This window comes from Anolis carolinensis, chromosome 4 (genome assembly GCF_035594765.1).
Source record: "Anolis carolinensis isolate JA03-04 chromosome 4, rAnoCar3.1.pri, whole genome shotgun sequence".
Taxonomy (NCBI): Eukaryota; Metazoa; Chordata; class Lepidosauria; order Squamata; family Dactyloidae; genus Anolis; species Anolis carolinensis.
In genome coordinates, this window is record NC_085844.1 from 236,244,760 (window position 1) to 236,262,822 (window position 18,063).

General features: G+C 40.4%; 1 protein-coding gene across 1 annotated transcript in view; it reads right to left on the reverse strand.

Moving 5' to 3' along the window:
- The window catches only part of apcdd1l (APC down-regulated 1 like), a 46,074-nt gene that overhangs the window by 5,402 nt on the left and 22,609 nt on the right, over positions 1-18,063 (reverse strand). The window contains exons 2-3 of the mRNA XM_062978974.1: positions 6,676-6,850; positions 5,479-6,037 (exon numbers count right to left, since the gene is read on the reverse strand). Of these exons, the coding sequence (XP_062835044.1) occupies positions 5,479-6,037; positions 6,676-6,850 (734 nt within the window). The remainder of the gene's footprint in view (positions 1-5,478; positions 6,038-6,675; positions 6,851-18,063) is intronic.

Sequence of the window (18,063 nt, forward strand, 5' to 3'; positions counted from 1 at the left end):
CCAGAGTCGGTCACGACTGGACTTAACGTCAGGGGAAACCTTTAACTTTACCTTATTCTTCCCTAGTTTTATCCGTTTGTTAGAACGCACCTTTCTTTTTATTCCACAGACCTCTAAAATAAAGTATGAGTCTGGAAATTTGCTAGAAAGAAGCCAAGATGAGATTCTTAGGATTCCAACACACTTCATACTAGAACTCTTGCACCCGTTTCAGCAAAACATATCCCAATTCTAAATGAAGTTAATACAGCCCAACTGTTTTCTCTTATTTAGGCTAATTTCTAACATTCTGAACTTTTCATTAAATGAAAACTAAATGGATCTGATGGTGCCGTGCAAAATATACACATAAGAGAAATGCAGCAGCAGTTTATAGGGAACAGAAATTTCATGTCCAGACTCAATATTTTGTAGTTTGTTTAGTGGCATATAAAAACCATACCATACAAGGAGTTTAATGTTAAAGAAACCCATGTATTTTGCACTGACACACACCAGGATCACATAACTGATCGTGTATTTAAATTTTAAAAAATTCACCCAAAATGTTTCTGGTGAGCGTTAACATATTCCAGTACTAATTGCAGATATAAACAACATAAGTATTTACAGTGAACTGTATCTGTTTTCATATGCCAAGGCTTTTACAGGTGGTCAATTTTTGAGAGACGCCAGTCATGTTTGCATGGGAATGACATCTTAGTAACTGTAGTTAATAGTATGGAGGGGAAGTCACATGTGCAGTGATTGAAGTTTGCAGTAATTCGACCATTTTCAGTCCTCCTTACCACAACTGCCATTCTAAGGAGTGTTGATGGTACACAGTGCATTACAACTAAATGTTCCCAGCAGTTACTAAAATATCTACATTCTTTTTAAAGCAGGAAATACTTTAATAATGGGAGATAATTTTGCAAGAGTAGTTTTCTTTTTAAAACAGAGACAGATTTGGAGGAAATAAAAAAAGGTTCTTTTGTACAGGCAGAATACTTTGGGGGGGGGGGGGTATAGCAGTGGGGAAAGCAACCTCTACAGCAAATGGCTGCTTTGGATACACAAGCCACTAACTCTGGTTTTCTGATTAATACCTTCATTTTGAGTACACTGCTTGTCTATAGGTTATACAGAAAAAGTTATGAAAAGAGAACAGTATTAAAGACTTGAGTCTCTTGGCTTTTAAGGTAAAGGTTTCCCCTGATGTTAAGTCCAGTCGTGACCGACTCTGGGGGTTGGTGCTCATCTCCATTTCTAAGCCGAAGAGCCGGCATTGTCCATAGACATCTCCAAGGTTATGTGGCCGGCATGACTGCATGGAGTGCCGTTACCTTCCCGCCGGAGTGGTACCTATTGATCTACTCACATTGGCATGTTTTTGAACTGTTGGTTGGCAGGAGCTGGAGCTAACAGCGGCCGCTCCCGCTGCTCCCGGGGTTTGAACCTGGGACCTTTCGGTCTCCAGCTCAGTGCTTTAACGCACTTCGCCACCGGGGCTCCAAAAGCTCTTGGCTTTTATATCAACATATATGCAACTGGTTTACACTGGGCTTCTATTGAGCCTTCTACTGGGCTTTTGGTGTGTCTTGGACTGTTTCATGGGACCGGCAGCAATGGTCTTATGGTCTTAAGCAAGGGATTTTTGTTGCTCAATTAGATTTTTAAAATTATGATATGTGAAATGTTGAAGAGACATACAAAGGCATATTTTTCCATTTGAGGAATGGTGTCCTTCCATTTTTTCAAAGCAACTATCCTATGCTTGTGGATTCATGCTGCTTTTGATCCTCCAGTGAATAGAGACACTGGCACCAGCCCTTCCTCTGAATTGTTGGTGCATTCAAGGGACTTCAAGAGTGATGGGCCTGAGAACACACCAATCTGCTTTGTATCCAAGATAGTTGGTCTTGTTGGGTATAAGGTCAGTATTGCCCACACTGACTGGCAGTGGCTGTTCAGAGTTTCAGACCAGGGTCTTTCTCAGTCCAGTTTGGAAATGCCATGGATTAAATCTGGGGCCTTCTGCTGATAAATGGAGTACTGTATAACTGAACTACCGGTCTTTCCCTCAAGGCTGGTGGTGATCAAAAACAATGACTAACTATGAAACGATGCCAAAATTTGCAAATTTCCTCCTTTTATCTAAAAATCTCTCACACATTCACTTAAATGAAGCACTTTCGAAGGATCCAAATGACAAGTGTCTAACTTTCCCTAGGCAGTGATATCATCTGTGTCGAACTGCAAGTTGATTCATTGCAACAGCACAGTGAAGTCACTATTTCACACACCTCAGCATGGTTTTAAATTAATTTTAGAAAGCATTCAATATTTACCATCTGGTTTAGCTCATACATACATGGTTTTGGCACATACATGAGTTTGCTTTAATTTGCCACTCTGAGCGTATATCTTGGAGGGTAGGTTTAGGTGGATGTGTGTTCATTCATTCTTTCTCCCTTTTCTAGAACCCCAATGTTGCAATATTGCAGGGGAGAAACCTGCCCTTGACTTCATTCTCTTCCTAACTGGTAACAATAGCATTTTTTCTGCTGCTGTTCACAGTCTTATCATGGAGTTCAATCACATTTCTAAATTGATTAGTTATGATTTTGATAAAAAAATACACTCTGGGGGGAAAACTAAGCATCTGGCCCAAAAAAAGGAAAAAGAAATGAAGGGCGGCTCTGTAATCATATTTCAGCTGAAACACTTGAGTTTCTGTATATCCTAAACCTGCTAATGATAATTACATTCAGGGCTATTTCCTTTGATAATGGCATTCCGCCGAGGGATAATAGTTTTATGTATATCTCTTTACTGCTCTTCATTTTAATATGGAGGACTAGAATTGGGACATATAAAATATGAAATTGAGAAGTATCTGCCAGAACAGAGTCCATTAGATGAATAATAGCATCCACTCTTCCCATTCCCCCTCCCCACCTTAAAAATCTTTATTGTTGTCATATGGTATATCTACATCCCACTGTTCTATGAAACATCTGCAGCATTTTCTCCTGCTCTGTTGGGATACCAGGAACAGGCATACCCACACTAAGCATGTTGAGAAACATGGGCTTCTACACCAACAATATTTTCATTTAGAAAAAAAATACCTTAGTAAATGCAACATTTTAGGCTTAGAAAGAATTCTGCTTTCTTTCTGACCACCTATTAATCTAGAAGATAAATGTATTTATATTAAGATGTGGGGGAAAGTCCACAGTATAGTGAGAGCTTAATACCCTGAAAGGAACTAATTTTGAATGCTGACTCCTGAAGTCTGCTTTTATTTGAAACCACTGATGTGTGCAGAATCAATGAAACTACTTTTAGCATATGCCATTTTGCTCTTTGACTGCTTTTTTCAACCACAGTTTTGGATGTATAAAAGGAAGAAGCAATTCCCTGTGGGTCTCTTGCGAGCTGCAGTAGCCTACATCCCTTCCTTTGGGCCAATGTTCCCCAAACTGGCCTTTCCAGATAGTTTGGACTTCAGCTTCCAGAATCTCTGATCATTAGCCAAGACAGCAGAGGCTTCTGGGAGTTGAAATGCAAAACAACTGGAGGACTAGAATTAGGACATTGGTTCTGCACGGCTACCCAAATCCACAACTCTAGGAAACATGGTGGGTAATGGCGGGCCAGGCTAGCACAACGGGTTAAACTGCCAGCTATAGAAGATCCTACTGCCTGGAAGGTTGGCAATTCAAGCTCCCACTGTCAGCCCAGCTTCTGCTCACCTAGCAGTTTGAAAACAACAGTGGAAGTAGATAAATAGGTACCGCTTTGGCGGGGAAGTAAAAGGACTCCTGAAAAACATGCTGGCAAAAATCCAACCAGGAAAAGCGTCCATGGATGACAGGCTCCTCAGTATGGAAAATGGAACAACAGCACTTCCCCATGGCTGAGTCGAGCACAGCTGGATGCCTAAGATATTAAGAAGGAAGCCTGGCCTCTGTTTATGTACTGTCTGTCTTTGTCAACTGTATAATGGCATTGAATGTTCGCCATATATGTACCTGTAATCCGCTCCCCTTAGGGAGATAGCGAGGAATATAAAGTATATTAATGTCTTGTTTCCCTGCAGCTCTGACTCCCAACAAAACTCTGGAAATGTGATTCCGTTGAGGGAAGGGAAGGTACACTCTCAGCATTTCATATTTTCCAGCACGATTGTGATGACTGATTAATTTGACAATATTGGGAAACCCTCAAAATGACCAGAGAGGCAGCTTCTCCCCTGCAGACTATGTCTCAGCTATCCTTGGATCTACAGCTTATCTACCTTAGCATGGCAGTTTTCCAGAAAACATACATATTTTTATTGCAGTCCAAACAGCATGTTGGCTTCAAATTCCAACATCCCCCCAGCTATTGTTTTGCTTCCCTTTTTCTGTACTGAACCGCACAGAACAATTATGTGATATTAACTTATTGATATGGTAACATTTTAGACTGCAAACTGCCAGTTTCACTTCATTCTAATATGCTCTTGCACTCCTTCTAGTAACTTAAGCGCAGGGAGTCTTTCACGTGGCTCCAAAAAGGCTCGGCTGCATTCCAAGGCAGTAGAACCCATCTCATGATTAAGCTGAATGCCTTGATCAGTCCTTCCAACCTGGCACTAAGCAAAGAGCCTATTGTATATATTCATGTATATGTCTAGAAATCTCACTCAAAAATTCAACCCAGAAAGCCTGGGTCAAAGTATTGTATCTCAATGCTTATAGTTTAAAAAACCCTAACATCCCCTTCTCTAAGTACAGTGGTCAAAGGTGAGAGAACCTAAAAGAAGCACTCACCCCCAATGTTGCATGCTGCTTCTGATCCTTTGAATGTCTGCAAGAAAATGTGGAAGCGGCCAGGAGCAAATGGCCCACTGAGGCAGCACTGACACTTTCCTCTCTGTATGGAACGACTTTGCTCTGAGTCCCTCAATGAGGGAGAGAGGGTATAAAAAATAAATACCAAAATCCTTAATTTTGGTACCCAAACCTGCCCGTAATTTACAGATGAAATTGATTTATATACAATTATATATGGATCCTCCGTTGGCACAGTATGTTAAAGCACTGAGCTGCTGAACTTGCAGACCAAAAGGTCCCAGGTTCAAATCCGGGGAGTGGAGTGAGCGTCCGCTGTTAGCTCCAGCTTCTGCCAACCTAGCAATTCAAAAACATGCAAATGTGAGTAGATCAATATGTACCACTCCTGCGGGAAGGTAATGGCATTCCATGCAGTCATGCCGGCCACATGACCTTGGAGGTGTCTACGGACAATGGCGGCTCTTCGGCTTAGAAATGGATATGAGCACCAACCCCCAGAGTCGGACACGACTGGACTTAACGTCAGGGGAAACCTTTACCTTTTTTATATATATGGTAACTGAAAGATTTCAAGGCTAATTGTATTTTAACTGGCAGTAAATCAGACCATGCTAGCAGACAGATCACTGTTTTCAATAAGCTATACTCTTACCATGGCATTCTGGAGGGGACGCTGGTATCCTGTGGGTCGATAATGGAGTCTTTCTGACCACTCAGTATGGATGTCCCCGAGATGCAGTTCTTCCACCTCTCCATTTCCCTGGTTCTGCTGGAGGAATAGTGGTGGCTGATACTTTTCCACTCGCACAAGGCTAAGTTCGTGCATGGCAAAGCCAAGGCCTGAGGTGCAGTCTCGTTCCGCTTTAGCACTCAGAAGCTCATACAAGGCTCCAGGAGCCCAGGTCCGCCCAGCTGGCAGGAACTCACTGCAATGTTCTCCTGAACTCTGGTTGATGCGGGCAACTGTTTCCCACATGGCCCTCTGGCTGTGAAAGACAATGCCAACTTTGTGTAGGTGGTAGTCTGCTTCTGTAGCCCCTCGAGTGATCCAGGAGGCTTGGCGGAGCCTGATTTTGCCTTTGATGACCAGGGAGTAGGTGGGGTCCTGGCAGGCAGGGTCACGGTAGTAGAACTGATATGCTTTGAAGAGGCGGTTGGGAAAAAATATATATGACCGGGTGAGGAATTCAGGTCCTGGGCGTACCTCGCATCTGAAAGAAAGAAATTTTTGTTGCACCAATGTAGTACCAATGTAGTACATATGCTTGTCAGTTCAAGATCACCCCAGGTCTTGATATATTTAAGCAAATACCTATGACTCAGGGACAGCCACTGGGAATGCCAATAAGCATTATCAGTTATTATCTCAATGGTCACTTTCAAATAATGACTCTTATAGTCTCTGCTTATAAGTAAAGTATCAACAATTCTGCAGACAGAATCATAGAATCATAAGAGTTAGAAGAGACCTCATGGGCCATCCAGTCCAACCTCCTGCCAAGAAACAGGAAAATCACATTCAAAGCACCCCCAACATTCAAAGAAACCAGAAAGAAGGTCTATAAATGGAATGGTTACATGAAGAAAAGTGTATTGTGAACATCTTCCAACTCAGAACTGGCTGGGTCAATTGAGTCCCTTACCAATTTGAAGCTCATTATATTTAAAATGTAATTAGAAGCTGCCCTTCAAATTGCTCTTCAACAGAAGAAAGAATAGTTTTGCAACTATTGTTCAAAGCCGACACTTACAATTAAGTATGTAAGAGCCAGTGTACCTTCAAGAGCAGCAATTTCTTAGAACACCTGCAAAGAACCCTGCATATTGCTCTTTGCGTCAACCTTCTTACCCTGTTGAAACCCAATGGCCTTCCAACCGGGGAGGCAGAAGAGCTGAAATCCTAGCGCCATCCTGAAGATGCCGCAATTGGTACTGGCACTGTGGCTCCCAATGCAATTTTCCTGGTCCGTTCTGGTCCACCTGAGATGTGGGGACATCCCATAGCTTCTTTCCAGATGCATATGCTGTAAAGAGAAATCAGATATTTTTAATATGGACATAGATGCTCTTAAGCATGCAGGAATTTCTATAGATTTTTAATGCACCAAATACTTTGCAAGTTTATAATCTTTGTCTTGGCTTTAGTAAAGGGATTTATGAGATATCGCAGCTATTTCCATTTTATAGTTTGGCGCAGAGAATACGTAACTGTGGCTTGCCTGCAAATATATTGGAGGCTACAATGTTTAATCAGCTTTTGAAATGCAGAACAAATTGCATTTCAAAAGCTGATTAACCAAGTTTAATAACAACATTTACAAAGCTGCAGATGATACATGTCATCCTTTCTCTGACACAATTGAAATGTCTAATGGCACCTGTCATAACATGTCATAACAAATGAGACATTATCAAAAACAACCAATTTATGTTTGATTTTCCTCCCATTTTAATGTCTCATAGATAGTTTGAACTTCCATTCCTGGCATCTCTAACTATGAACCATGCTGGCCGGGATTGACAGGAAGTGAAATCCAAAGTATCCAGTCAGCCTCAGATGGTGAAAACAGTTCTAAAAAACATGGAAGTAGAGAGCGGGAAATGGACCTGTATAAGAACAACAACAACACCAACGAATTTATTAATGCCATATTTTGCCTACCCTCTTACGTCTTCCTCTTCCCAGCAACAGACAGTCATAGTTTCATGCATTCTATAGCCTTAGGTGTACTTGTATTCTCACTGTCCAGAGCTTCTTTGCCTTAGTGGTTTTACAGAAAATTGGCACATCCTTTGACACTTTGTCCCAACAGAAATATAGTTACAGTGTGGGAGAACAAAATGATGACATTTGCTGTGTCTACAATGACAATTTAATGCAGTTTGAGACTAGCTTCAAACTGCAGTGGCTAGCCGATAATCTCCCACGAAAGCGTTCATACATTAAAGAAACCCTTAATGCTCAGTGCTCTGTGGTTTGTCTAATCACCATCCAGGCCTCAAACTGGTTCCAGGATTTCCTATGTAACCATCTGGACAGTGAAATCACTTTAATCAATACCAGACTGAAACCGACTTAAGTGGTCAGTGTAGATGTAAGCATTATCTCCCTATTCCAAAAAGAATGTTGTCACTCCTATGAAATTTTTCTCCCAACTCTAGATTTCTAGAACTGCTGTAATTGAAAATTCCAGTTGAACATTTAGAAATGTGGTTTAGACCAGCACCAAACAATTTTCAAGTTTGTCATCTTTATCTTCGGTTTAGCGATTAAAAATTGTATTATTGTAAAGCTTAAAAATGATTTGTTTCATTTGCAATTACAGTTCTCACAGAGCACTGGTTGAGAAATTCTTGCTTAGGCATTCAAAGAAAAGAAATAGTCAAATTTACCAAGTGAATGCAAATACAGTATATAAATATTATATATATCATATGTAATACAAGTCATCCCTCATCTGTAATTCCAAAATCCAAAAAATGTCAAAATCTAGAACTGTCCATATGGATAGTTGAAATACTGACATTTTTGCTTTCTAATGTGTTCAATGTACACATACAGTAGAGTCTCACTTATCCAACGTAAACGGGCTGGCTGAACGTTGGATAAGCGAATATGTTGGATAATAAGGAGAGATTAAGGAAAAGCCCATTAAACATCAAATTAGGTTATGATTTCACAAATTAAGCACCAAAACATCATGTTAAACAACAAATTTGACAGAAAAAGTAGTTCAATACGCAGTAATGCTATGTAGCAATTACTGTATTTACGAATTTAGCACCAAAATATCATGATATATTGAAAACATTGACTACAAAAATGCGTTGGATAATCGAGTGTTGGATAAGTGAGACTCTACTGTACTTTGTTTTATTCACAAAATTTGAAAAAAATGTACACAATTACCTTCAAACTATGTGTATAAGGTGTATATGAAGCAAATGAGTTCAATGTTTAGATTTCAGTCCCATCTTCAAGATATCTCATTATGTACTTATAATACAATATTCCAAAACCCACACTGGCTCTCATGTATCTCACTATATGTTATGAAATAAAGCTTTTAAGTTAAGAAAAAAAATTCTGTATTAGGCAGAATGGATGTATTAAAGATTCATTTTCTATAAGAACCAATTGATTCTTTCAATCTGAGAAAACCCTAGCTTGCATTCATTTCAGGGTCTCCCCTAGCTGTACCTCAGACTAGTTCGCTCCTTCCACAATTTTACTACTGAGGGGCAACAGGGAAACAGGGAAATTGCAACACAGGGAATGTTAAAGGTTTCCTGTTGCCCTTTTATAAGGACAGTAATCTTGTCACTTACCTCATTTCCCATAGCAGCGGATGTTATTGGCTTAGGCAATGGGAAAATATGTAGCCAGATGAAGTTACATATATCAGTCAGTTCAAAATTCAACCTAAATTCTGTAGGTGCTTTTCAATGGAGGAGATATACCCCAGGCCTTGAACGCCTTAAGATTTTCCCCCCTGAAAATCTGGCAAGCCTTCACATCATGGTTTTTGGCCATTCAGGCTAACCTCCACCTCAATTTTGTTTTCAAAAGCCTCAGGAGGGAATCAGTGTGGAATACACAGTAATGGCCTTAAACTAGAGGAAGAAAGATGACATCCCCCTTTGCTTATAAAGCTTGTAGGGTGGTCTGCCTTGAAGCATGCAAAGCATTCTCTTCTATCTTCAATATGCCATCAATGACATAAAATGAGACATAGCAACAGTTAAATCCTGGAAATATTCCCTTCCTTAATTATGGGATTTTTCTATACTATGTACAACCTTTCACTGAAGGCTTCTGGCCAATTTGGTGCCCTCTAAAAATGTTGGACCACACTAATAGGAGTCTCTAGAGAGTGAATTGAAGGTGGCTATTTTGAGGGATCACAGTATAGTTTAGTTGTATGTTTTTTTTTTGTTTCCAACGGAATGCAAAGTGGTGACCAATGCTAGACAGGAAAACAGAGCTTCCACCATAGGACAGAAAAATCTCTAATTTCCCACCTTCAATAGCTTGTTGAATTCCCTGTAGTAAGTTCCTGCTGGTAGGATGTTCCCCAATTCAGTTTTCCTTAGACAAATACAGGCATGAGGTCACAACATTACCTACCATATTGCTCATAGAATGTTCTGCCTTAAGGTGCATTGATACTGTAGAATTAATGCAGTTTGACACCACTTTAACTGTCATGGCTCACTGTGTTGAATTATGTGAGGTGGAAAAGTAACTTTTAAAAGCTCTGAGATGGAACTTTGAATTTTTGCAAGATTCTGTCATAATTCTAGATCAGCAATTGTCAACCTGTGGGTCCCCAGATGTCTTGGCCTTCAACTCTTAAATCCCAACAGCTGGTAAATTTGTTGGGATTTCTGGAAGTTGTAGGCCAAAACACCTGGGGACCCACAGATTGAGAACCACTGTTCTAGATAAAACATAGCTGGACTTAAAGCCTTCCAGATATTCCACAATATTCTTCATCATTGACTATGATGGGTAGAGCTGATATGAAGCATAGTTCAACAACATCAGGAGGGCTACATGGTTTCCATTCTTACTCTAGATTTTGGTTAACACTGTTGTCTTGCCACCATGTTGGAATTCAATCTAACATGGTTGGGTGTTTCTTTTCGGAATACAATTCATAATTTCCCCCACATATTGCAAAGAACCGTGCAGAATACTCACTGTAGGATACCTGATTGCGTCTTTCCCCACCTGAAAGACCTGGCTTCAAAGGTTAATCAGCAGTGAGCACTTCCAACCCACCTGCCATTGTAAATTAACTACAACACAGTGTCATTCCAAGTCATTGCACACCAGAGAGTAATTTTTCACATTGCAATGTCAGGGGTACTGCAGTGTGATTTGCAGCTGCCTAACAATTTGGCCTAACGAATGCCTAAGTGTTAGCATTAGCCCTAAATAGGCCATAAATCTATGCAAAAACATTCCTTTATTTATGAGTAAAATAACATCTCCCTGCAAACAGTTTAAAAATGAATAAGAATATACTGCATTAAGAGACCAGAATGTCTTAGTGTTTACATCAGCACAAACACACTTTAATCAGTGCAGTTGTTCCAGATGTCTACTGATAATGGCTTAGCAATCAACTATGTACATGCAAAACATATTCAAGCCAATGTGTGGTAATTATTATGTCTCCTTATGTCTGCACTGATGTTACAGATACTTTGCCAAGCTAATTGTTATGTTTGAAACATCAAAAAGATGGGGGAAAGGAACTTTCCTCTCCTTTCTCCTTTGGATCCAAGATAAGACCTTGCACAGACATGCATAAGATAAAATTCTAATCAGTAAGATATTTTGAGAATTATACATACCATAGGGCCAACCTTGGCTGACTCAGATGACAGGGAATGTTCACAAGCATTCCAGCCTGTCAGAGAACAAAGGTTTTAAATTCAGCTTCTCATAGGCCTCATATACACTGCCATATAATGGAGTTAAACTGCATTATATGGCAGTGTAAACTCATACTGGAGCCCCGGTAGCAAAGTGTGTTAAAGCGCTGAGCTGCTGAACTTGCAGACCGAAAGGTCCCAGGTTCAAACCCCGGGAGCAGCGTGAGTGGCCGCTGTTGCTCCAGCTCCTGCCAACCTAGCAGTTCGAAAACATGCCAATGTGAGTAGATCAATAGGTACCGCTCCGGCGGGAAGGTAAAGGCGTTCCATGCAGTCATGCCAGCCACATGACCTTGGAGGTGTCTACGGACAACGCCGGCTCTTCGGCTTAGAAATGGAAATGAGCACCAACCCCCAGAGTCAAACATGACTGGACCTTTACTAAACTCATATAATACAGTTTAATACAGTTGAACTGCATTATGAAACTGCATTATATGGCAGTGTTGATCAGGAAAGAGATAATACAGGATGTGACAGAAGGACAGAAGTAGCTTCATGAAGAACATGGCTTGAGATGTAGACATTAACAATACAACTATACTTGTATCCAAAAAATGAGAGTCCTGCTTATTATGACTTTGACGTCAAATCAAGTGAAGGGACCTGGAAACCTTAAGGAACCAATCCTAGCCAACAAGCAATAGAAGGTTTTCAAAGCTAAACTGCACTTAGTGATCAGAAATAGGGACAAAGCACCATCAAATCAGAAGGTTTCAAAAGCCAGAATGTTACTTAAAAAATCTCTACCCCAAATCACTGCTGTGCAGAAAATAGCAATTTGAAAACATCCAAGAAAACTATTGCAATGATATTTCCAGGCTTCACCACATGAGGGCACATTCAAATGAAGTAGCAGTAAAAAAATGATAAGGAAAGGATACATTGACATAATAGTTAATAAAAACATCAAAGATGAGTCGGGAACATAATGAGAAAGATCAGCCCTGAATGAATAAGCTCACAATTATAATTGTGCATTCAAAGTTAAAAACTCTTTGAATGCTGAGCTTCTGCAGAATTATTCCTGTCTTTTCTTTTTGGAGTCAATTTTAGCCCTTACTGAAATTGCTATGACTGTTATGGCATCTTAAAGACTCAAAAGTTTTATTTGGCATAAGCTTTTGTGGACTTCAGATGAAATGGGCTGGAGTTCACATGCTAATGCCAACTAAAACTTGTTAATCTTCAAAGTGGCGCAAGATTTTGCTCTTGCTCTATTAGACAAACACAGTTATCCCCGTGCTCAAAGTCTTGCCCAGCTCTTCCTCATAAGATTTCTGCAAAACTATGTTGTCATACAAAATATAAACAAAAGTAGAAAACTAAATCGGAACTCTAGTATCTTTTCTAATATATATATGAAAAGTCTTGATTCAGCCACATAGCTTGTGAGTTAGCCCTAAGGCAATGAGGCAGATAACAAGCTTACAAAAAGGGACTTAAAATCAAGGGCCACAGTGGTGCAATGCTTAAACCATTGAACTGTTGAATCTGCTGACCTAAAGGTTGGCAATTCGAAGCCGCACGTTGCATTGAGCTCCCGCTGTTAGCCCTAGCTCCTGCCAACCTAGCAATTCGCAAACATGCAAATATGAGTAGATCAATAGGTACTACTTCGGCGGGAAGGTAATAAAGGCTCCCATGCAGCCATGCAGTCAACACGACCAGGAGGTGTCTATGGACAACAGGCTCCTCGGCTTGGAAATGGAACAAGAGCACCTCCACATGGCCAGAGTTGAGCACTGCCTTCAGAACAGCTGGAAATGAAAGGGGAAGCCTTTACCTTTGTTCTGTGCATTTGTATATCATTGTTATTTCACTGTATTAAAGGCATTGAATGTTTGCCTATCTGTGTATGTTGTAATCTGCTCTGAGTCTCCTCGGGGAAATAGAGCAGAACATAAAGTGTTGTTCTTGTTAAAAACAATGGCTGGAATCCTATTGGTGACTTATGTCTGAAAAAAGACTTACATCTGTGGAATTCAGAATTGGGCAGTTTCACAATGTCAGCATTCAATAAAGGACTGATGTGTTGCATTGCCACATAAGAGGCCTGACAAAGTGACAGATACAGAATGAGACTGTTGCACCTCAGGGCACTAGCTAGTCAGTTACATTTATACAGTCTTGCAATTACAAACGGCCCTTTGAAGGCAACCATAAAGTTGATATGGCCCTTGGTGAAATGAGTTTGACACCCTTGATCTAGATGTGTCCTGTTAAGACATCTTTACAATTGACAGTTTCAATAACTAAGTATACATAAAGTTCTATAACATAATGATAGAGGACTTCATGCACTAAACTTTTATCTTGACTCCATCTATATAGATGTGCTTTAGTTGTGTGTTCCTGCATGGCAGGGGGTTGGACTGCATGGCCTTTGTGGCTTCTTCCAATTCTATTATCAGTACAAATCTGAAGCTGGAAAGGACAGCCTATCAGTGGGCAAAACGTTAGGATGTTATCTATTATTTTTGATAGAGATCGAACAGGCAGGGAAAGGTTAAACTACAGCCTCTCTGTCCCAAATGTCCCCTTTCTAAAACTGTATTTCTTCAAAAGCAGAAAAACTGGGATGAGGCTCGCCTACATACATGTGCACCATGTATTTAGACCCAGAAATAACCCACAAACCATAGTACCACTAGGAAGTATGGTCAGTAGCTAAGTACAGCTTCTCAGGCCATTGGTGGTGGATATGTTTATTTACTTAGCTAACAAGGCTGTGCTTTTCTCCATCCATATTCCACAGGATGGTCAGGATGGTTGTCTCACAGCAGAGAGTGGGGTGAAACTGTGTGACTTCTGGTGTGATGAAAATATACAGAACACTTTCTAAAGTGGCCATTTGGGTTTAGAGCCAATGTAATAATAATAAGCATGTCAAGCTGAGTATTAATTGTGTGGCATAAGTGGGGAGGTGGGGGGAACTAGCTGCATTTTCTCAAAAGAAGGGGGGGAACCTACAAGGAAACAGCATTACTTTTAGTGTTAAGTCCTGACATGGGCAGGCATGTCTTGAAGTGTCTGGCAGGAGGATAAAGACAAAATAATGGTAAATCATAAGAAATAGGATAAATTCACATATAAACTCTGACTTGGATTGAATAAATCCTTAACTCACAATGCAATCATAGGCATATCTAACAAGACATCAGTCCCCTTGTGTTGAATTGACCTTATACCTAGCTATATGAGGCACTTGTAGGACTAGGGGTGCATCTGCACTGTAAAGTGAATGCAGTCTGGTGTAGGAACTCAACTATTCTTTGTTCTTTACAACTTTTCAGATTGCAATGTCATAGAATGCCTCCATTACAGTCAAGTTCTGTGAGACATCAGAACAAAACGATTCTAGGGGACCTTAATGTCCCATCCTGGCATACAAGAGTTTTAAAAAGAGCTTCAAAAGAAAGCAAAAGATCTTATTCTGAACCTAAATTATATGTATGGCCTTCAAACTTATGGAAGACATAAAACAATCTGGCATAAGCCAGGATGGAAAACTCTTTATTAGTGGCTGTTGTGGTATCTTATAACAGTGATGCATAAGCACTGTTTTTCATCCTGCTATGAAGTTTTCTAAATAGTGCAACTATTAAATCAGATTGCCAAAAGTATTTCCAATGTCTAAATAATTAGTACTGATGTCAGAAGCAAAACGACCACCTACCACATAACAGTGAAATAAATTAAGGCCTGAGTAACACAGCACAGGGGTGCTGGCAGGACTTAAAGGCACTGCCATTGGAATTATTAAAGGGCAGGAGAGGTTTTTGTTACAAGTAAGATAAAAGCAGCATAGGCTGGCTTTCTAAGAAGAGTGTGGTATGGAAATGACAGAAACCAATAAATATTCAAAGGGTATAATCATGCAAGGAGTGGGAATATTTACAGGATGAAAAGAAAGGGACTGTTTCAGAACTAGAAAAGGCAATGCACTGTCTGCATAGCATGGAGAATAATCACAACCGTGTCGGGCGGACTGCAGAGAAAGCTCTTGAGAGAATTTGATTCCGTTGGTACATTTCAGAGCAGAATGCAGAGCCACACCATATGTATAAGGGGGAATAAACAAGTAAGCAGGCACATGTCTAAGAAAAATAGAATGGCCTTGTATTGCTACATCCATATTCAGCAAAGGGTTGACATAGTGTTACCACATAGGGGAACCAGTGAAGTGACTGATGTGCAATGGAACTAATGCACAATAGGACATTATATACAGTACAGAGTGATGATGAGCACTGGCAGAGCTTGAGAAAGTTACTTTTTGGACAACAGCCAGAATCCATGACCTTCATATTGGCTGTTGTCAAAGAAGTAACAACAACAACAACAACAACAACAACAACAACAACAACCTTATTTTTCTACCCCGTCACCATCTCCCCGAAGGGACTCAGGGTGGTTTACATGCAGGACCAAGCCCAGAGCATACAACAACATGTATCAACAAAACACAGTTAAAAACATAACATATATTACAATCTAATTAAACAATTAAAAAGAGTAGAGTATAAAAACATCATTAAAAAGTATCAAAATCAAACCTCAACAACCAGTAACCAGGGAAATGGTGGGCATGATCAGAATTAGAGGGGGCTGGGCAAGGATGTGTGCCAAAAGCAGATTATAGTGCCAGGGCTAGGGGTAAAATACTGAGTACAATCTACCGGTCAATTAGGGTTGGGCGTTCATGAACAGGGCCTAACCATCATCAAATGCGTACTGGAACAACCAGGTTTTCAGATCCCTGCGGAAGGTGGACAGAATAGGGGCTAGCCTAATCTCCCTGGGGAGGGAGTTTTAGAGCCAGGGGACCACCACCGAGAAGGACATTTCTCTTGTCCCCACCAGCCGTGCTTGTGATGGAGGTGGGAGATCTACCCAGCAGATCTTAGGCCCGCGCCAGTTCATAGGGGAAAATGCGGTCACAAAGTAACCTTCCCAAGCTCTGCCATGCTCATCAGCACTTTGTAGATAGTATCTTTTTGTGCACTAGTCGCACTATACATCTGTTTCTGGGAGTTGTGGTTGAAGTTGGAAACTTTGGTAGCAACCTTTTATATTTAAGATTATCAGGTCAGTAGACAATATTCCCAGATTAGCCATACCTTTGTTGTTGTTACAGTTGTTGTAGTAGTTGTGTGCCTTTCTTTCCAACTTATGATGACTCTAAGGTGAGCCTATATTGGATTTTCTGAGGCTGGGAGTGTGTGACTCACCCAACGTCACCCAGTGAGTTTCCATGGCTAAGCTGGGTATTGAACCCTGGTCTCCAAATATGTAGTCCAATGTTCAAATCACTATAGCACATCACACCATGCATACATATAGAGGAATTATGGCTCACAACTAGTTGAGCAGTTACAAATGTGTAAACTAGACTTGCGTAATAACTTTTTCATATTCACGTTTATAATCATGGCAGTCTTTGCAAATGCTGCCGAAACCTACCTTAACAGTCAGCAGCTATACAAAGCAACAAAAGCCTGATCTGCTGCCGACTGAGGTGCAGAGGGATGACATTTTCAACCCCTTCTTGCCAACTAACTATGATATAATGAAGAGTCACAACCAGGGTCTTGCTTCTCATTGTTGCCCCAAACTGGAGGGGACTGGAAGTGTTATCTGAAGTCATAAATGAATTTTATTTTATTTTTACATTTTACAAGATTTTGCAATACTGAAAGAACAGCCCCGCTTTGGTCTCATTTCCAGTAACCTGGTCAGGAAATTATACAGTACAAATGGGATTAACTAACCTTTCATCAACAAATCACCTCAGGGAAACTGAAGAGAGAATGCACAGACAAAAAGCCTATCTCTAAATCCTTTTAACAAAAATGGTTTTGCTCACTGTTTCAAAATTATACATTTATCCTCTTTTAAAAAATCATTTATAAAACTGACATGGTCATGACTCTTTGGGATTTCCACATATGTGTTTTATAATAAAGGTAACTAAGATGTGCTGGAGCAGAGAACCATGTCAGCACTCATGCAGTGTTGCATTTGTTTCTTGGGGAAAACTAAAATAATATATGTTTGTGTGTATATCTGTGAGTGGCTTGTCTGGCTCTTCACCTATTGTGAGGTGGGATCATCAGGAGGAGACAATGCCAGCCTGAAAAGTTAATTCCATCATGTAAAGTTCTCCAATTTCCAGAGGGAATCCTGAGATGAGTCGCCACCAGACATCAGTGTACAGATTAACTCTGTATGTTTTACATTGGACTGTTTATATTTACATAACAAGCCACTGTGTTCTCTGAAGCTCACAGTTTGTGTAAACTGTACTTCGCAATTAAGTTCATCATGAATTGCTTTGCATATTGCCTCAAGACATTCCACTTGTCCACTCCTTTTCCATGACTCTGGCTGGGCTGGCTTTCTGACCAATCTGGGGATGGCACAGGTATTTTGAATGGTCGTTAAAAAGGATAAAATGTCCTGTACTTTACTGCATGTTTTATGTCTGATCTTTTTGAGTGTAGACTCTGTATCTGACATCCTTTCAGGCCTCAAAGGAACAAACCTCTGTTCCTCTTGCCTTCAAACCCAGTTTGCATGTTAATCTGATTCTCAAGGTAGCAGGGGGTGCTAGGCACTGGACTTCAGCCTACTCCTTTGGAGGTTGCTGAATTTCAACCTCAGAAGCATCATCCTGCTGTGCTCTAGTTGCCACAGAAATCCATTGCTTGATGTGGTTACTGGCTGTTAAGATAGGTTTAGGGAGCTGAACCAGGAGATAATAGTTCCACATTCATAATTACATCTCTAA